This window comes from Anolis carolinensis, unplaced genomic scaffold (assembly GCF_035594765.1).
Source record: "Anolis carolinensis isolate JA03-04 unplaced genomic scaffold, rAnoCar3.1.pri scaffold_12, whole genome shotgun sequence".
In the NCBI taxonomy this organism is placed as follows: Eukaryota; Metazoa; Chordata; class Lepidosauria; order Squamata; family Dactyloidae; genus Anolis; species Anolis carolinensis.
This window is the reverse complement of record NW_026943823.1, coordinates 24,972,728-24,994,211: the sequence shown is the minus strand read 5'-3', so window position 1 is coordinate 24,994,211 and position 21,484 is coordinate 24,972,728. Positions and strand designations below refer to the sequence as shown.

The 21,484-nt window shown below is 44.3% G+C and overlaps 1 protein-coding gene across 5 annotated transcripts in view; it reads left to right on the top strand.

The window, feature by feature from the left end:
* Positions 1–21,484, top strand: part of aff2 (ALF transcription elongation factor 2) — a 331,356-nt gene that overhangs the window by 186,175 nt on the left and 123,697 nt on the right. For all 5 annotated transcript variants that reach the window (XM_062963858.1, XM_062963857.1, XM_062963856.1 and 2 more), the window contains exons 5-7: positions 13,315–13,407; positions 15,954–15,990; positions 16,220–16,271. In XM_062963858.1, coding sequence (XP_062819928.1) covers positions 13,315–13,407; positions 15,954–15,990; positions 16,220–16,271 — 182 coding nt within the window. The remainder of the gene's footprint in view (positions 1–13,314; positions 13,408–15,953; positions 15,991–16,219; positions 16,272–21,484) is intronic.

Here is a 21,484-nt window from a genome sequence, read left to right as displayed (position 1 = left end):
TAAAGCTTCAGAGAGCTTCTGTTCAACCATTTCAAAGCTCCCTGCTTGGGCGGTGATGGCACTATCGTCAGCATAGATGAAACTCTGCGTCTGCATTTTAGATGGATTAGGGATCAGCTGGTTTTCCTTGTCATAGGCAGTAAGAGCACCTAAAGCTTCAGAGAGCTTCTGTTCAACCATTTCAAGCTCCCTGCTTGGGCGGTGATGGCACTATCGTCAGCATAGATAAAAGCATAGATCATATATTCTATAGCATTGAGGCATGGCAACCCAGGTCTCCAGAGTTGTATCCCAACACTCAAACTATTGGGTTGAGGAATACACATACACCAGAGCAAGTCATTTTAGTTTTCCTTAAAGGAGAATGATGATTTTTTTGGAAACTTCCATGAAAGACAACTCTTTTTAAGCAAGCAAACAAATGTGTATAATGCCAGCCTTCTACATTTGCAGCTCTGACATTTGCAGGTTTGATTATTCATGGATTTAATGAAGTTGTTCTTCTGCCGGATGTTGATCGTAGAGTCACAGTGGAGGGCCTAGAACTTCCTAGTTTTAGAAAATTGTATTCATAACATTTTAGAGAAGAGCCAAAACCCATTTGAGTAGAAGTGGTCTACAACCAAATGTAATGATACAAAGCGATTGGCTTCAGTTGTTAGACTGAACCCTCTCTTTCTCTGATCTGTGAGGAAACAGAGAGTATGCCAGTGCTCCGAGTGGGAAGATTGCCGCGCTGGAAGCAGCCCTGAGGGGAGAGCGGTGCAGGGCCCTTGAAATCCAGGTGTTCGCCTCAAAAGGCTTCGTGGATGTGTCTGCCACTTCTTCTTTCCGCTTTCCTCCGGCTTGAAAGTGAGCGGAGAGAGCGGAGCGGCAGTCTTGAGCGTTCACAAGAGGCCTCTTTCCAAGAATACAAGCGATCATCGCTCTTTCTTATTTCCTTGCCTGAGCCAGCCTTCCTTTGTTGCTCTCAGACGGAAGACGTTGTCGTGATCCCCTCATTACTTTCTTCTTCTTCTTCTTAATGCGATAAGTGAAAACTACAAGGGAGCGATCATGTTTGAAACGCAAGTGCGCTGTCCTCAGAAGCCGTTGTTCTGACTGCCGCGCATTCCTCTTCGAAAGGATTCCACAGGCGGAGGGGGAGATGCCACTAAATGCCTCCCATTCAGCCTCCTCTCGCTCACTTTTTGTACAAGTTGTCATTTCGCGACATCTTTCTTCCAAAAACGAGTTCTCTTTATAAAAGAGAGAGTGGAAGTTTGGAGGGAATATCGCTTATGCTTGTCTTTGTATCTCTCCGGCAATGTGAGATCAACAACTCCCTTTGGTAATTGCTGGAACGCGATAATAAATTGCATACTGTACAATTTGAGGGAGTGCAAAAAATTACTTCTTTGGCAGGTTTGCTCCAGTTCCACTGTGCATGATGGCTAGCAATTGTCACGGTGTGACACTTTCTGGAGTTATGCATAACATGGGCTGCTCAGGGCTAACGAGTGTCGTGATCATCAGGGCTTCCTGGGTGGTCTTGACTTGGGCGTCTCTCCAGCTTTTCTGCGTGACCCTCTGATAAACTGTTGCTAATGAACAGCCTGCAAGTGTTTGACGACCAGCTGGAGGCAACAAAGACAAAGCAGGCCGGAGTCATAATTAAGATCTTTCTATTCCCTCTTAAGGCCGTGTCCTCAAAGGCATCGGGGATTAATGCAGCCATTGCATTTTGCAACATCCTGACTTGCCCAGTCTGAAGGTGGAGGGGAAATCATAATAATAATAATGATAATAATAATAAAATAATAATAATAATAATAATAATAATAATAATAATAATAATAATAATAGATTGAACTTCAAAGACTCTGGCAGAAACCAGTGCAGGTGGTCCCGGTGGTGATGGGCACACTGAGTGCCATGCCAAAAGATCTCAGCCGGCATTTGGAAACAATAGACATTGACAAAATCACGATCTGCCAACTGCAAAAGGCCACCCTGCTGGGATCTGCACACATCATCCGAAAATACATCACACAGTCCTAGACACTTGGGAAGTGTTCGACTTGTGGTTTTGTGAAACGAAACCCAGCATATCTATCTTGTTTGCTGTGTCATACAACGTCGTTGTGTCAATAATAATAATCTTTATTTATACCCCGCCACCATCTTCCTGCAAGGACTTGGGGCAGCTCACATGGGGCATCACTCGATGCATCACTTAGACTGTCATTTCCAAAGGGGTTTAAGGAGGAGGACTGGCAATGACACAAAGGGGAGATGGAACAGATTAGCCTACTTTGCAGGGTTGGTGTGTACAGGCAGTTCAAGGCCTTGCTTGGAAAAGCTAAGAAGGGGGAGGAGTCACCAGGCAGCTTCAAGTGAGGAAGTGCAGCCGGATTGGTTGGTAAAATTGGAGGGAGTTGCTTAGCAACCCGAGGTGGGCAGAGCCAAAGAGACAGTTGGAGCTATTCCGCCAGAGAGCTAGTTAGATAGGGTTTGGTGTTTGTAGAGTTAGGAAGTGAATTTTAGGGAGGAAGAAAGGAAGATTTTGGGAACTGTTTGAGAGCAACCCCTTTGAGGGAAAAGTATTTAGCCTTCAGAGAGAAGTGCTAAGAACTATAGTGAGCCTCTAAGGGTTTAGAGTGCTTGAGTTTAGAACCTCTGGGAAGAAATCTCTAAGGTTTGAAAAGCCTGTTAATATTCCTTTGGGAGAGAACAATATTTTTCAAGAAACTCTAGTTTAAGAACCATTCACTGTTAAAGCAAAGCCTATTATTTTTATTGAAACCAATATGCAACATTTCTGTTCAAGTACAAATAAACATCATAATTCTATGTGTTGTCAAAGGCTTTCATGGCTGGGATCACAGGGTTGTTGTATGTCTTTCGGGCTGTGTGGCCATGTTCCAGAAGTGTTCTCTTCTGACATTTCGCCCACAACTATGGCAGGCATCCTCACAACCTCTGAGAAACCTCTGAGGAATCTTACTTCTCCTCCGTTCACCCGTCTGCACAGCTATCCTTTTTCAAGCTGCGCCTTTTCTCCAGCCGCACTTTTATGATTCCAACTGCATTTGGAGGAATGGCATCATCAACACTAACCATAATTGCAAAGAATCTGCTTTGAAAGCCCTTGAATTGAAGCTTTGGAAAGTAAGGCTAAAATCAAGTGGGTAACGTTGTTGCTAGGAAGCAAGACCCCCAACCAGAACATTATTTTCGTTACAACTTCATCACTGTCATCTTGCTCCTGTTATGAATTGCAATGTAAATATCTGATATCATTCACTGGACCAAAGTTAGCACACTTACTCGCCAAATTTGAATACTGGTAGGGTTGCGGAGGATTGATTTTGCCATTTGGGAGTTGTAGTTGCTAGGATTTATAGTTCACCTACAACCAAAGAGCATTCTGAACTCCACCAACAATAGAATTGAACCCAACTTGGCACACAGAACTCCCACGACCAACATGAAATACTATTTGGGTTCGGTGGGCATTACCTTGAGTTTCGGAGTTATAGTTCACCTACATCCAGAGAGCACTGTGGACTCAAACAATGACGGATCTGGGCCAAACTTGGCACAAATACTCAATATGCTCAAATTTGAACATTGGTGGAGTTTGGGAAAAATAGACCTTGACATTTGGGAGTTGTAGTTGCTGGGATTTATAGTTCACCTACATCAACGAGCATTCAGGTCTCCACTAACTTGGCACACAAAACTCCCATGATCAAGACAAAATACTGAAAGGGTTTGGTGGGCATGAACTTGAGTTTGGGAGTTGCAGTTCACCTATATATAGTTCCACTTTTGTATGTCCCTGCTCCCCGTGGTCTCCATTCCCCTTATCTTTCTCACCCGAGTTTTTCTCTTTGTATTCATGTGGCCGGCCCTGTTTTTACTGTTTCTTTGATTTGCGTTGTAGTGTATATTGTACATTATTACTTATTGTATTGTTTAATTACTCTATGTTATGTTGTATTTATACTTGTTATATTGTTTTGCTCTGGGCATGGCCCCATGTAAGCCGCCCCGAGTCCCCGTTGGGGAGATGGTGGCGGGGTATACATAAAGTTTTATTATTATTATTATTATTATTATTATTATTATTATTATTATTATTATTATATCCAGACTCAAACAATGACGGATCTGGACCAGACTTGGCACAAATACTCAATATGCCCAAATGTGAACTCTGGTGGAGTTTGAGAAAAGTAGACTTTGACACTTGGGAGTTGTAGTTTCTGGGATTTACAGTTCACCTACAACCAAAGAGCCCCTTGATCCCCACCAGTGATTGAATTGGGCCAAAGGACAGGCGGAGAGATCTTCAGCCTTCCCTGCCAAAGAATCATAGAATCATAGAATCATAGAATCATAGAATCATAGAATAGTAGAGTTGGAAGAGACCTCAAGGGCCATCTAGTCCAACCCCCCGCTAAGAAGCAGGAAATCGCATTCAAAGCACCCCCGACAGATGGCCATCCAGCCTCTGCTTAAAAGCCTCCAAAGAAGGAGCCTCCACCACGGCCCGGGGGAGAGAGTTCCACTGCCGAACAGCCCTCACAGTGAGGAAGTTCTTCCTGATGTTCAGGTGGAATCTCCTTTCCTGTAGTTTGAAGCCATTGTTCCGTGTCCTAGTCTGCAGGGCAGCAGAAAATAAGCTTGCTCCCTCCTCCCTATGACTTCCCCTCACATATTTGTACATGGTTATCATGTCTCCTCTCAGCCTTCTCTTCTGCAGGCTAAACATGCCCAGCTCTTTAAGCCTCTCCTCATAGGGCTTGTTCTCCAGACCCTTAATCATTTTAGTTGCCCTCCTCTGGACGCTTTCCAGCTTGTCAGCATCTCCCTTCATCTGCGGTGCCCAAAACTGGACACAGTATTCCAGGTGTGGTCTGACCAAGGCAGAATAGAGGGGGAGCATGACTTCCCTGGATCTAGACGTTATTCCCCTATTGATGCAGGCCAAAATCCCATTGGCTTTTTTAGCTGCCGCATCACATTGTAGGCTCATGTTTAACTTGTTGTCCACGAGGACTCCAAGATCTTTTTCGCACACACTGCTGTCAAGCCAGGCGTCCCCCATTCTGTATCTTTGATTTCCATTTTTTCTGCCGAAGTGAAGTATCTTGCATTTGTCCCTGTTGAACTTCATTTTGTTAGTTTCGGCCCATCTCTCTAGTCTGTCAAGATCGTTTTGAATTCTGCTCCTGTCTTCTGGAGTGTTAGCTATCCCTCCGAGTTTGGTGTCATCTGCAAACTTGATGATCGTGCTTTCTAACCCTTCGTCTAAGTCGTTAATAAAGATGTTGAACAGAACCGGGCCCAGGACGGAGCCCTGCGGCACTCCACTTGTCACTTCTTTCCATGATGAAGACGACGCATTGGTGAGCACCCTTTGGGTTCGTTCGCTTAGCCAATTACAGATCCACCTAACCGTAGTTTTGTCTAGCCCACATTTTACTAGTTTGTTTGCCAGAAGGTCGTGGGGGACTTTGTCGAAGGCCTTACTGAAATCTAGATATGCTACGTCCACGGCATTCCCTGTATCGACCCAACTCGTAACTCTATCGAAAAAAGAGATCAGATTAGTCTGGCATGACTTGTTTTTGGTAAATCCGTGTTGACTATTAGCAATGACCGCATTTGTTTCTAAGTGTTTGCAGACCACTTCCTTAATGATCTTTTCCAGAATCTTGCCTGGTATTGATGTGAGGCTGACCGGACGGTAATTGTTTGGGTCGTTCTTTTTTCCCTTCTTGAAGATAGGGACCACATTCGCCCTCCTCCAATCTGCTGGGACTTCTCCTGTTCTCCAAGAACTCTCGAAGATGATTGCCAGTGGTTCTGAAATAACTTCCGCTAGTTCCTTCAATACTCTTGGATGTAGCTGATCTGGCCCTGGGGACTTGAATTCGTTTAGAGAGGCCAAGTGTTCCTGGACAACTTGTTTCCCTATTTGGGGTTGGATTTCCCCCAATCCTTCGTCCATTCCATGTTGCTGAGGTTGAAGATGGCTTTCTTTTTGTGAGAAGACCGAGGCAAAGAAGGCATTAAGCAGTTCTGCCTTTTCCCTATCCCCTGTCACCATCACCCCATCTACTCCTTGCAGTGGCCCTATCGCCTCCTTTTTCTTCCTTTTTCTACCAACATAAGCAAAAAAACCTTTTTTGTTGTTTTTTATGTCCCTGGCAAGCCTGAGCTCATTTTGCGCTTTAGCCTTGCGAACCTTTTCCCTACAGGAGTTGGCTATACGTTTGAATTCTTCTTTGGTGATTTCTCCCCTTTTCCACTTCTTGTGCATGTCACTTTTGAGCTTTAGCTCAGTTAGAAGTTCTTTGGACATCCATTCTGGCTTCTTTGCACTTGTCTTATTTTTCTTCTTTGTTGGCACTGTTTGCATTTGCGCCTTGAGTATTTCACTTTTGAAAAACTCCCATCCATCCTTAACTCCCTTGTTTTTTAATATCGGCGTCCATGGAATGCCGCTCAGTAATTCCTTCATTTTTTGGAAGTCAGCTCTCTTAAAGTCCAGAATGCGTGTTTGACTTGTCTTAGTTTCAGCATTCCTTTGTATTGCAAACTGCAGGAGCACATGGTCACTTGCCCCTAAGGATCCAACCACTTCAACTGTATTGATCAGGTCTTCCACATTTGTTAAGATTAGATCAAGAGTTGCTGATCCCCTTGTTGCCTCTTCTACCTTCTGGACCATAAAATTATCTGCAAGGCAAGTGAGGAATTTGTTGGACTTTGTACTCTTGGCTGAGTTTGTTTTCCAGCAGATATCGGGATAATTGAAATCGCCCATGACTACTATATCTCTTCTTTGTGCCTGTTTGGTCAGCTGTTGACAGAAGGCTTCATCAAGTCCTTCATCCTGACTCGGAGGTCTGTAGTAGACACCCACGACAAGATCTTTTTGAGTCCCGGTTCCCTTGATTCTTATCCAGATGCTTTCAAGCTGGTTTCCCGGATTACAGTCTTGCATTTCTTCTGCAACGTAACTGTTTTTGACATATAAAGCTACTCCCCCTCCTCTCCCCTTTGTTCTATTTCTGTGAAAGAGGTTATAGCCCTCAATGGTTAAATTCCAGTGATGGGAGTCATCCCACCAGGTTTCAGTGATGCCTATGACATCGTATGTGTGGTGCTGTGCTAGGAGTTGGAGTTCGTCTTGCTTATTTCCCATGCTCTGAGCATTAGTGTAAAGACATGTAAGCCCCTGTGACCTCCCCTCGAACTGTTTATTTGGGATTATTGTGCTCTCTGTACTTGGTCCTTGCTGTGTTTGTGCAGCCCTCCGTTTAGCCTTACGGCGGTTCCCTGTGGTCGTGGGTAATATAGTGTTCGCCAGGCTGTTGTTCCCCTCCCCCAGTGGATTTAGTTTAAAGTGCGCCTGATGAGGTTTGTGAGTCTGTGTGCAAAAAGATGTTTTCCTACTTGTGTGAGATGCACCCCATCGCTTGCCAGTAGTCCATCCTCTTGGAAGAGTAGACCATGGTCAAGGAAGCCAAAATGCTCCTCTTGACACCATTTTCTGAGCCAGTTATTGACCTGTACTATTTTTCCGGCCCTTGTAGAGCCATGTCCTACAACGGGGAGGAGGGATGAAAAGATCACATGTACATTATACAGTTTTAGCTTTGTTCCCAGAGCTCGAAAATCATTTGTGATCTTTTGAAAAGTATGCCTAGCGGTGTCATTGGTACCTACATGAATCAACATAAGGTGGGGAGGGTGATGGGGCTTTAGGAGCCTGCTGAGCCTCTGAGTGATATGGTGTATTTTTGCCCCCGGGAGGCAGCATGTTTCTCGAGCCATCCCATCCGGTCTGGAAATGATGGCTTCCGTTCCTCTAAGGAGGGAGTCACCTACTACCAAGACCTGTTTCCTTTGAGGATTGACAGGGTCCCTTTTGTGCAAGACAGTGTGTATGTCCCCTGAAGAGTGTTCCTGTTGAAGTGAATCATGTAGGTGTAAAGTGTTGTCCTCCTCCTCAACATCCCCAGTGCATTCATCAATGACAATCCATTGAGATACATCCGAGAGCCCATTACTCTCCCAAGGATGTTCCTGTTGCTCCTGGTCTATGATTGGGGATGGAGCATTTGCATGATTACATAAGTGTGACTGTGGTGATGCACTGTCCCTGTCAGGGCTATCCCCTGCGCATTGATCCAGGATGGTCCACTGAGTGGTATCTAAGAAACTGTGGTCCTCCACAAGATGTGTTTCCTGATTGTATGTTAATGATGTAAGAATTTCAAATCTGTTGTGTAAATGCAGCTGAGCAGAGGAGTTCTGCGGAGGCTGCCTGGTCCTGCGTCTCCTTCTATGGGTGACCTCCTTCCAAGCCTGAGGGTTGTCTACCTTTGAGTTGATCTCCCCATAAGGTTCCTGATCATGGTCTTGGTGGTGTTGGTGTGATGCAGGCTGCTGATCTACAGCAGCGTGTTGTGCAGTGTCCAAGAAGAGCTCGAGTGCCTGAATGTCCTTAAGGGTCTTAATACGGTGCTCGAGCTGTTGGATCCTCTGCTCCATCAGAGTCATCTGTTTGCATTTGGAGCAGATGTAGTTGTCTAGTTTTTGTGTGAAAAAGCGGAACATGCCACAGCTGGTGCATGTGATGGGAATGTTTTGCTTTTGTTGCATCTCTTGGTGAGCGTGGTGGCCAAGTGGGATCTTTGTACAGTTAAGTAATATGCACGCACTTTATGTGCAGACTGCAACAAACCACGTCTTTGTGTATTTGTTTATGTTGCTTTGTTTCCTGTATGTACGGCAAAGGATAGTTAGTAAAGGTGCCTTTAGCCAAAAATCTTAGCCAAATCTTAGCCAAATCCTACCTGAAGCCAGGGAGCAAAAATGTCCTCCTGCTTCCTCTGCTTCTGCGAGAACCAACTGCCCTTCTGGGATCAAGAGAAATAATGTGTTTTCTGAGGGTCTTTGGCAAACCTTTTGAAGCCCCTCACGAACCCCTCAGGTTGAGAAACGTTCCCCTAAATGTTCAAGGGGGCAAACGAACTGATAGTGAAGGCTTCACCTTTATCGCAGGATTGATGCCATAGATTAATGGGCACAATATTTGCATGATCAGAAAGTTCTGCCCGTTGTTGCTGTTCTGGACAGGTCATTCCCACATCTCATACGGATCGATACGGCAATCTCTACTCAGAATTCAGAGAAAGGAAAGCTATTGCATTTCTAGTAGCAATATATATATAAATGTCAGAAATTTGGCAGAATCTTCTGTACGGGGAAAATCAATTTCCCCAGAGCCGGTGTGTTTAAATCTTTGAGGATCTTGGCTTGGCTCATCTTGGGCCTTTTGCAAAGACGAAGCCATTGCAAAAGCTCCCTTTGCCGCAACGCAGCCCTCTGCCTCTGTTGAATGGCCTTGTTGCAATTTAGCATTCCATTTTCATGAAACGGAGCCACGGCTTATACGAAATACGTCAAAATTAAACCAAGGAAATGGAGAATTTGGGCCCGGAATCCTCCTCTGTGCTAAATGGAGTGTTAATGTGTTTCTGGCCGGGGCCGATGTGTTTAAATCCTCCAGGATTGTGGCTTGACTCGTCTTGGGCCTTTAGCAAAGATGCATATTAGAGACGGGCGGCCGTGGTTGGGGAGCTTAGCGCATGAAGTAGAACTAAATGGTTTTGGGGATAATTCCACCATCAGGCACCGCCAGACAATTTCGCCTTGGCCTTTCGGGGAGCCGGAGATGCTTCCTTCCAGGGCTTCCGAGGAGGTCCTTCTGAAATGAAATACTACCCACAAAGAGTGAATGATATGCGGGCATCTTGCAGTGAGAAGGGATCTGGGCAAGGAAGGAAATCCTGTTAAATTAGTCATTCTCGGCGCATTCAGGCGGCCTGTGAAGAATTGGTTTTCACCCCTGTGAGGTGTCTGATCTCCAGCAGAAGAACAAGACGACGGTCCTTTGGTTTCCACAGTTTTCACACATAGGCCATGCAACTTGATGTAGCGAGAGTTGCCAGGTGTACAAGCTGGGTTTGGAAAAGGCAGAGGAACGAGAGACCAAATTGCCAATATTATTTGTTTATTTATTATTTACAGTGTTTCTATCCCGCCCTTCTTTCTTACCCTGAAGGAGACTCAGGGTGGATCACAATGAACACATACATGGCAAGCATTCAATGCCATTCTTAGACATACGACATATATAGACAGACACAGAAGCAATTTAACATTTTCCAGCTTCATGAGGGTATGCTCGATTCCGGCCACAGGGGGAGCTGTCGCTTCACCGTCCACTTGTGACACCGAGTCCTCGATGGAGTACTTCCTCATTCTTTTCTGCATGCTGCTGGATGATTTTATGGTGTTGTAAAATTAGTTAAATTAGCCTCCCTCTATAAGCGGTACCTAAATTTCCTACTTGATAGCTGCAATTATCTTTTGGGTTGCTTAGGTCAACAACCGATAGCCGAATGCTGGATAATGGAGGAAGGCAGGGAGTTTCAGAAAAACATCTCTTTCTATTTTATTGACAGCTAGCTTGCGGTCCTGGCGGTGCCCAGGTTATTAGAAGAAGGCATTGTTTGCTTTGGGGTGTTAGGTAATATCACTGGAGTTTGGTCCAGATCCATCGTTGGGTGGGTTCAGTGCTGTCTGGATAAGGGTGAACTACAACTCCCAAAATCAAGGTCCATTCTCAGTATGTTCAGTTGGTCATGGGGCTTCTCTGTGCCAAGTTTGGTCTCAGTCCATTGTGGGTTGGGTTCACCGTGCTCTCCGGATGTCGGTCAAGCACAGCTCCTGTCAATCATGGTGAATTCTCCCCAAACCTCTTGTTCCGTTCCAAGGTGCTGAACCTCTGCCTTCCAGATAGCTCAGCACCTTGGATAGATCTATTGAGACAAAGGCCCGGTCCCGCTGTGTTTCTGTTAATGCGCTTCCTCCCCGGGGAGCCTTGTTTGCGTTTTCTGTTGCAACTTCTCCAGTGCGTTTGACTCAAAACGGTATTTTACAGATTTAGAAGAGATGCTTCAATTAGTTTTGGCTTCTCGTCAGAGGAGAAAACGAGACGCATTCCTATTGCTTTAACAAAATTGGGGACATCATTCTTCTAGGGCTTAATTACGCGGACCTTTCATTTCCATCTTTGTTTTCTTTGTATCAACAAAATAATGTGTTTCAAAACGCTGGCTGCTTCAAAAACGCTGCTGAAAAAACACTGCAACATGCCGTTGAAAGTAATGCTCATTGTCTCTAAGCAAAGATTTAAAAATGATTAGATATGTGTCGTAAAATACCTCAAGTGAAGAATTAATGCCCCTTTATTGCTTCGGGGCTCGGCTGATTATTATCTGAATTTCCTCCTCGAGGACCGTATTTCTGTAATTACCTAAAACCTAGATAAAAATAGAGATTGGGTACAAATAAGTTGCATGGGGTGCAGCGGGTTAAACCACTGAGCTGAGGAACTTGCTAACTGGAAGGTTGGTGGTTTGAATCCGCAGAGTGGAGTGAGCTCCCGCTGTTAGCCCCAGCTTCTGCCAAACTAGCAGTTTGAAAACATGTAAATGTGAGTAGATCAATAGGTACTGCTCCAGTGGGAAGGAAATGGCATGCCATGTAGTCACGCCAGTGGCCAAATGAACTTGGAGGTGTCTATGGACAATGCTGGCTCTTCAGCTTAGAAATGGAGATGAGCACCAACCCCCAGAGCCGGACATATTATACTTTATATAATATGCAATAATATATAATAATATAATATATATTATTATACATACATATAATATTGATAATAATAATATAATGTAATACAATATAATAATATTATATTATAATAATATATATACATATAATATTGATAATAATAATATAATGTAATAAAATATAATATGTATATGTTATATATGACATGTAATATTACTAATGATATTACAGCATAGTGGAATAGTAAAATATAATAATATAATATGTCATGCTAATATTATGCTATGCTAATAATATAATATATTGTATATACATATAATATTGATAATATTATAATGTAATACAATATAATAACATATGTTGCATATGACATGCAATATTACTAATGATATTACAGTATAGTGGAATAGTACAATATAGTAATATATCATGCTAATATTGTGCTATGCTAATAATATAATATATTGTATATACATGTAATATTGATAATAATATTATAATGTAATACAATATAATAATATGTATATGTTATACTAATGATATTACAGTATAGTGGAATAGTACAATATAGTAATATATCAAGATAATATTGTGCTATGTTAATACTGTAATATAATATATTGTATGTACATATAACTTGTAAGCCGCTCTGAGTCCCTTTTGGGGTGAGAAGGGCGGGATATAAATGTAGTAAATAAACAAATAAACAAATATATGTTTGATACATGATATATCACAGTCTAATTGATACGTGATTGTTTTAGTATCAGGATTAAAGTACAGTAGAGTCTCACTTATCCAATATAAACGGGATAATCCAGAACGTTGGATAATCGAGTGTTGGATAAGTGAGATTCTACTGTAAAGGTTTTCCCCGGTCATGAAGTCCGGTTGTGTCCGAATCTGGGGTTGGTGCTCATTTCCATTTCTAAGCCGAAGAGCTGGCGTTGTCCATAGACACCTTCAAGGTCATGTGGCTGGCATGACTGCATGGAGCGCTGTTATCAGGATTATGATGCTACTAATATTGAATGATGTTCATGTTCTTGGTAGGCATTGCAGTTTATTTATTTTATTTATTTACAGTATTTATATTCTGCCCTTCTTTCTCACCCCGAAGGGGACTCAGGGCGGATCACATTATAACACACATAGGGCAAACATTCAATGCCCATAAACATATCAAACAGAGACTGAGACAGACAGACGCAGAGGCAATTTAACCTCCTCCTGAGGGGATGTTCGATTCTGGCCACAGGGGGGAGCAGCTGCTTCATCATCCACACTGACGGCACTTCCTCATTCCAGGTCGTAAATTAGTTAAACTTGCCTCCCCACTTTTTTAAGTGGTACCTTATTTCCTACTTGATAGATGCAACTATCTTTCGGGTTGCTAGGTCAGCAACGAGCAGGGGCTATTTTTTATTTTTAATTGACGGGTGCTCACCCCGTCACGGGCTGGCCTCGAACTCATGACCTCATGGTCAGAGTGATTTAAGGCAGCTGCTCAACAGCTGCGCCACAGCCACAGTTGTTGAAATGTAAATACAATCTGGCCCGACTATGATAAAACAGAGTTGTGTTTTCTTTTTCTGTTTTGCTCCTCGCTAGGAGATGACCCATTCCTGGCCCCCGCCTCTCACTGCGATCCACACGCCTGGGAAGGCCGAACAGAACAAGTTTCCCATTCCAAGCAAGGTGCAGGTAAGCTCAGACAAGACCTCGTGACATATGCCAAGCCCATGATGGGGTTCAAGGGAATGAAAGACCGATGCTCCATCCATTGGCCTGGTGAGCAGTCTGAACTCTTGTTGAAATTACCTACTGAGCCCATTTGCCAGCCAGTAACATATGGGTTGCCAACCATACCTGGCTGTTTCCACATGCTGCTGGGGGATTCTGGGCATTGCAGTCCTTAAAGGTAACAGACCCAAGCGCTGGGTGTGTCCACTAGTTTAGTCCTAGATCTGGTTGGAAGACCTCTCAACTCTCGCCTTCTTGTAGCTGCAAGAGTCTCCTGTTCTGCTCCCAGTAGATGCAACTGCAACCTGGGGAGCAGGTTGGGCTAAACTGAACCCACAGACCCTGTGGATATTCCAGAGTTTGGTGCCAACTTTGCAATGTCCCCTTACTTTTCCTAAAATGGAGCAAGACTGGCTTAAGGGCAGAAAATGGGGATACTCACTGAAAGTCCCCATGCATCATGGAGACAGCTAGCATTGACCCAAAGGGTTTTTTTTTTTACCCATGTAAATAGGACCTGGAATGTAGTTTGAACTTTACAGGAAGCTTCCAAGTAGCAAAGTGGTTCTCAAAGTGGTCTCAGGTCAAAGTGGTCCCCAGTAAAGTGGGTCAAAAAAAGATTGGGATCTACTGAAGTCTCAGGACATACTTGGGGCCTGGGGTTAAGTACCTTGGACAGTTCCTTCAAATGACAGGCTGAAATCCAGTGTGCATTTCCCTCCCCACTTCTGTGGCAGCTTTAGGCAAAACTGTGTTTTTGTCTGTGCCTCATGGTGATCATGGAGAATCAAGTTCTGTGGGGTCGTGCTTTGCATTCCCCCTCTATTTACCTCCCAACTTTATGAAGCAATTTGAGTTATCGTAGCACACGGTTGAGCCCACAGATGCATTAATGGGACCCAATACTTTGTTATGAACCCCCTTTAAATATCCCAGAAGGAGTGCAATAATGCATCAGAAACGGAGAGCCATTCAAGCCTAAAGTGCCGTGTTTACTGTTACGGCATGGTTTGCTTCACAAGGGATCGGCCAGCAGTTTCGGCAGAATATTAGAAATTAGTCCTTCCCCGCGAAAAGGAGCTGCAGAAGATGTGAGGGTTTCAAGCATCCTAGAGATCTCATATTGGTAACAAAGCAACAATGGTCTAAAACAGGGGTTCTCAAACTTTTAAAGCAGAGGGCCGGTCCACAATCCTTGAGACTGTGGAGGGGCCGAATTATCATTAAAAAAAAACCGAACAAATTCCTATGCACACTGCACGTGTCTTATTTGTAGTGCAAAACAACAACAACAATGAAAGAACAATACAATATTTAAAAATGAAAACAACTGTAACCAGCATAAACCTATCAGGATTTCAATGGGAAGTGTGTGCCTGCTTCTGGCCAATGAGATAGTCAGGTTAAATAGGATTGTTATTGTTGTGTGCCTTCAAGTCGTTTCCGACTTTGGGCGAGCTTAAGTCTAAAATTATTTATTTATTCATTGACTACATTTATTTACTACATTTATATCCCGCCCTTCTCACCCCAAAGCAGACTCAGAGCAGCTGTATGTACATACAATATATTATATTATTAGCATAGCACAATATTATCATTATATATTACTATATTGAACTATACCACTATACTGTAATATTGTATGTAATATATAACATATAATTAATATTATTATATGGCATTATTATTAGTATTATATTGTATAACATTATAATATTATTATCAATATTATATGTATTATATATTATATGAAATATATATTATATTATTTCAAATGATATAAAAATATTATATTATAAAACTGAGGGCGGGGGCCAAGTAAATGACCTTGGAGGGCCACATCCGGCCCCCGGACCTTAGTTTGTGGTCTAAAAAGTAAGGTTTTTTATTCTTTGAAGAACCGTAATTCAATTCATCATAATGAAACAGATAGGCATGGACGCATGCAGTAGAAGTCAAAGCCATGTGTGGTGAGAGACATGCACTTCACATGCTAAAAGCGTGTGTTGCGACCCACTCTGACAGCCTGGTTTAAATAAGACACCGTGCCGGTTCATAGAAAGAGATGCGCCTCTCCATGTGGCCCTCAAGTTAGAAAGCTTGCCCATGTCTGCTTTAGAGGCTTATTGGTACTGTGAGCTGGGTTTTTTTTCCATATCAGTGGGGCAGCAAAACTGCAATGTGGTCTGTCTGTAATGAAGGCCAAATCCATTGACCTTACCTACCAAAGGCAAACCTTCACCAGCACTTGTAGCCCACCATCCGTGGCCGAGACGGCTTCCTGCCCTCCACCCCACAACCCTTGACCTGCATGGTCAGGCTTCCTTTGGAACAAATAGAAGAACATCTGTCTCGAGAACAAGTGTGGTTGTGAGAGGTGCACGGAGCGGTGGGCTTTCCTTCTTGGTTGGCTCGGCCCTGGTGCGATTAGCCTCACAAGTAAACACAGACCTCCCTTCTTAAGCTCCTAACTAATGTTGACATCTTGTTTGTTTTCGTTGTAGGATTCGCAGCATCTGACCTCAGGATACAATGTGCAAAGTAAGGCTTCATTATTCCCGCTCAGTTTTTTGCCTCCCTCTGCGCTGCTGCGTTGTTAAGACAAAGGATGGGAATCTAATTTCCACGCCAGTGAATGCGATCAGTGCCATGTTGTTATGATCTTTGCCTTGATGTCCTGCCATGTCGTGCATAGTGCCTCTCGTGACATCAAATAGAGGTTGCCGTTAAATGCAGGCTAATTATTCTGACGTGGTTCTTGTCTTTTCAGAATGGAATGAGCCTGCCGGCAAAGTTGCCACCAAATCGGTGCCACAGAAATCGTAAGTTCCCCTTCGCTTTCTAGCACACGGCATTTGAAATATCATTGACATCGCTCTATCATGCGCATTAAAAAAAAAACACCATGTGCAAATTTTGCATGGAATAGATGTGTGCAGAAATCAGCACTTTTGGCATACGAAAAAACTCATGTATTTGTCATAAAATGCTATTTTCTGAACAAGAATACAACTTGTGAATTTTGACCTGTGAATCATCTTTGACTAGTGCCATTTTGGAAGAATTCTCTACCTGGAAAGAAAATGGCAGAAATGACATGCTGCTTCTTTCAAGAGTAAAATTAACAAAGAATTATTCTTCTGTGGAGGGATCAAAGGGGAAAGGGTCTTCCTGGCTTGAAAAAGAAAGAGATAGGAGGCAAAGGGATCGATGGAAGCCATAACTAGTCACTGTCGGCCAGTGGTTCTCAACCCGTGGGCCGTGGCCCTGCAGTAGGACGCAAAAACGAAAATCTGATCTGCGGACCTCCTTCCTCTTTATTTATTTATTTTATTTATTTTATTTCCGCTCCTTTCTGCAGAGATGACCATTGCACTGGATAGACCACATCAGCTCTAGATTATTAAATACGGTTTTCTATGGGCGAGCAGATGGCGACTACTGGACGGCATATGTTCTGTTTCAGAAACTAGAGCTGGTGTGGTCTAGCCAATGCAATTTTCTGAATAAGCATCCAAAATGACAGAACCAAAACTAAAGTAGACCTAATCTGATTTGTAACCATTTTGGGACTAATTTTGGAAAGTGGTCCCTGGTCAAAAAAGGTTGGGAACCACCGGGGCAACTGCCAGGAGGGACCGGATTTCTACGGTTTGGGATTCATAATTCCTTAAACTGCACATTCCAGGATTTCATGGGATCTTCCCAAGGTTAAAGTACAACAGCAGCCCTATAGTTGAGTGGTGTGAAAGTGCCGTTGTTTAACCAACTTTTACCCTTGTTGGGTCACATGAGAGAAACCTTTTATGGATGGGTGTTGTTAGACTATTGTTAGCTGAGTTTGCGCTGAGTTCCTTAGATTGCTTCTGTGCACCAGAGTGGTGTGGTGCGGTGGGCAGAGCCTGGAGATCTTGGATACATAGAAGATAACTGATGAGTGGAGTGACCACTGGGCGAAGGTCGTGGCACAGGTGGCCACAGGAAAGCCCAACAATTGCCCCGGGTGACAATGGGAATCTTTGGTGGCCACGGGCATATTTTCGTGAGTCAGGATGGGCTCCTCTGGAAGCCTACAAAGGCAGCTCTAAGACAATGATCACGGTGGTGGGGGATGCTGGACAGGTTGGCGTGTGGTGGTCACAGGACGGAGCCCGGAAGCGAGAGGCCCGCTCCAGAAGCATTTGGCAGGCACGATGGGCAGCGGCTCTGCCTCCTCCTCTCCATTTCCGTGGTTGTTCAGGCCGGTTTCGCCTGCCGGGACCGCCTGGGGGTGAGCATTCCTCCTCCCTCGCTCTCACCGCCGTGTGTTAGGTTTTTATTCGCAAGGAAACCTTTAAGCACCATGTAGTTGAGAATTCTCATGCTTGTCAGCAGGGAGAAACCGAAGCCTGGACTTGCCGTGTCAATCATCTCTTGCTTCTGGCAAAAGGATGTTGAGGGACTCCAGGCCGAAGCTTATGTGCTCAGACCATCTTTCTTAATAACTTTTGATAGGAGCGCTCCTGTCATTTCATTTTTGGTTAGTTTGCAAAACATGGTTGATTCCTCTGTCTGTCTGTCTGTCTTTGGGGGGGGGGGGGGGGAGTGAGGTGCAGAAGTGGTTTTGCTGTTGCCAAATCACATGCTGCTTTCTATTGGCTCCTTTTATACCATGACCATAGCTCACTGCAAACACAGCCTCTTGGCATGCAGATGCATCCCTATTATTTTAAACAGGGCTGGGCAATTTGTGTGGGTCCAAAGGCCAATTTCCTGCCCTTGGGGCCTGAGGGTGAGTCAAATAGAGGGACAAAAGGCCCCGCTCCCAACAGTCATGTGCAGAAGATCAGGAATATATCATCTGCATCATTTTCTCTGTGTGAGGGACTAGCCATTACTCATGTGCATTCGGGGCAAACCTTGATCTGTTTCATGTCCCGGCTTTCTGTGAGGGCCCCGATCCGTTTCGATTGTGCCTCTTCTGTATTCAGCGCCATGAGACACATTTTGGGCCCATGTCTACTTGCCATTGTTATCCCTCCCCCAACATGCCAGGGAAAAGCCTGGTGTGATTTTCCTTACAGTGATTTTGGAGATGATTGAGGAAGGAAGGAAGGAAGGAAGGAAGGAAGGAAGGAAGGAAGGAAGGAAGGAAGGAAGGAAGGAAGGAAGGAAAGAAGGAAGGAAGGAAAGAAGGAAGGAAGGAAGGAAGGAAAGAAGGAAGGAAGGAAGGAAGGAAGGAAGGAAGGAAGGAAGGAAGGAAGGAAGGAAGGAAGGAAGGAAGGAAGGAAAGAAGGAAGGAAGGAAAGAAGGAAGGAAGGAAAGAAGGAAGGAAGGAAAGAAGGAAGGAAGGAAGGAAGGAAGGAAGAAAGGAAGGAAAGAAGGAAGGAAAGAAGGAAGGAAAGAAGGAAGGAAGGAAGGAAGGGGAGAGTTGCTTAAAGGGGGGAAAGGCCTCTTTGGGGTCCTTTGGCTCAAACAGAGCCGTTCCAAGCACGAAAACATTTCCAGTAGCCTCCTTGGGCCAAGCCCATAATCTTTAACAGCGTGTTAATCGAGTACACTTAGGAAGTTATTGGACGACAAGGAAGGAATCCCATTAGGACATCCAACATCCTTCTTTTATGTCATCGGGGCTTTTAAGGGAAGTCTTCAAGGGACAAACAGCACATGATGCGCTCCGGTTAAGAGGGCCCTGGGCGGACTCCAAGTGGATCCTGGCCAAGCACATGTAAACCCATAGACCCATTACCAAGTCAAACAGCAACCTAGCGCTTTCTGAGAGCAAGATCTTCTTAACTAACAGCTGCAAGTTTAAGTCTCAAAAGGTCAGCCAAAACCCCCAAGCACTGGATCAGCAAGACACACGGGTCTCATTGGGCTCACCTGTTTCTGACTGAAGACAGGTTTGCTCATAGCGCAACAACATCCCACGATTCGAGGCGCATCCAAAGACGCATCGTAACATTGGCAATTCATGCAAACATGTATTTATTTATTTATTTATTTTTATTTATTTACAGCATTTCTATCCCTCCCTCCTTTCTCACCCCGAAGGGGACTTAGGGCAGATCACAATGTACATATACATGGCAAACATTCAATGCCATTAGACATATGACATAAAGACAGAGACAGAGACAAAGACACAGAGGCTATTTAACGTTTTCCAGCTTCCGGCTTCATGAGGGTATGCTCAGTTCTGGCCACAGGGGGAGCTGCTGCTTCATCGACCATTTGTGACACCGAGTCCTTGATGGAGTACTTCCTCATTCTTCCGCACACTGCTGGATGTTTTTATGGCATTGTAAATTAGTTTAATTAGTTAATTGGTACCTAAATTTCCTCCTTGATGGATGCAACTATCTTTCGGGTTGCTTAGGTCAACAACGAGCTAGGCTATTTTAATGGTCGGGCACCCCGGGCTGGCTCGAACTCATGACTTCTCGGTCAGTAGTGATTTATTGCAGCTGGCTACTGGCCAGTTGCGCCACATCCCGGCTTTGATAAAAAGGAACTCCACTCTGTGAATGCTTGCCACTTTGAGATTAGTAGACCCATGTATGCAATAGTTTTTAAAACCCTATTTAGAATGGCAGACAAATATCCGCAAAGCATACACTGAAATACGTCATGACTGTTTGCATCTGGCCCCCAAGCACTCAGAGAGATCAACAGCCTTGAATCCAACTCAGCTGCTTCAACACTTTCCCGATCTCGAGTCAGAAGGGCATCTTGAAAGAGCTCCACAAAATGCAAGCAAACCACAGGCCATTACGGAGCTTGTTTCATGCCACCCGTTCTCTCATTATGAATGGACTTTTTGACGATAATTAGTACCCCTAAATTCCTCACTCTTGTTGGAGGCCTGTTTGAAAACGGGAACGAGCTTTGTGATAGCTCCATGGTCTTGAAAGAGCGCTTCGTCTCATGTTTTGGGAAGCTCTCTGCCGTGTCAGGAGAAGCCACCTGGGCGCATGCAAACAGCACAGCCAGCCCCACAAACACTGGCAACGTCTCTCTGCTCTGAATGGGAGACGTGAATGTAACTCGCGCTCTGGAACAAGCCAGCGGGAGCCCCTCGCGAAGAGCAGCCAGGTGCCAACGGGGCTTTCTTTCCCAGCAAGCGCTTCATTTTGGGTAATGCGACAACAATCAATATTGCCGTTCAGAACATTCAAATCAAAAGGCAGGCGTGTTCGCTTCAAGTTGACAAGGAACATTAAACGATGCAATTTAGTCTGTAGTGGCATTTTCACTCCCTTCCAACCCCTCCAGCTCTCGGCTTCAAAAAAGGAAAGAAAGAAAAGCGTGTTATGTTTGCGTGGTGAAAAACAAGAGGAAATGGCTGCCTCATTGGAGTTGTTTTCTCCGTCTCTGGGATTTCTAGTTCTGGGAAGGACTGCTTATTGCCAGAGCGCACTGTTTCAGCCAACCTGAGCCAGTTGAGCTCTCCAAACCACCATGTTCCTCTTTACTCACCACACCAGGGTCTGGGGGTCTCTTATATGAGCATTCCCCTTTTAACAAATCAAATTGCTTCTCCTAAAGTTTAGTGAAGGGCTTTCACTGGACCAAATTTGGCACGAACACTGTATACTGGTGGGGCTGGGGGCGGAGAACTTGGCTCACAGAACTCCTACGACCGACAAGAAATACTGGAAGGGTCTGGTGGGCATTGACCTTGAGTTTTGGAGTTGTAGTTCACCTACATCCAAAGATCACTGTGGACCCAAACAATGATGGATCGGGACCAAACTTGGCACGGATACTCAATATGCCCAAATGTGAACACTGGTGGAGTTTTGGGACAATAGACCTTGGCATTTGGGAGTTGTAGTTGCTGGGATTTATAGTTCACCTACAATCAAAGAGCATTCAGAACTCCACCAACGATGGAATTGAACCAAACTTGGCACACAGAACTCCCATGACTGACAGGAAATACTGGAAGGGTTTGGTGGGCATTGACTTTGAGATTTGGAGTTGTAGTTCACCTATATCCAGAGATCTCTGTGGACTCCAAACAATGACGGATCTGGGCCAAACTCAACACAAA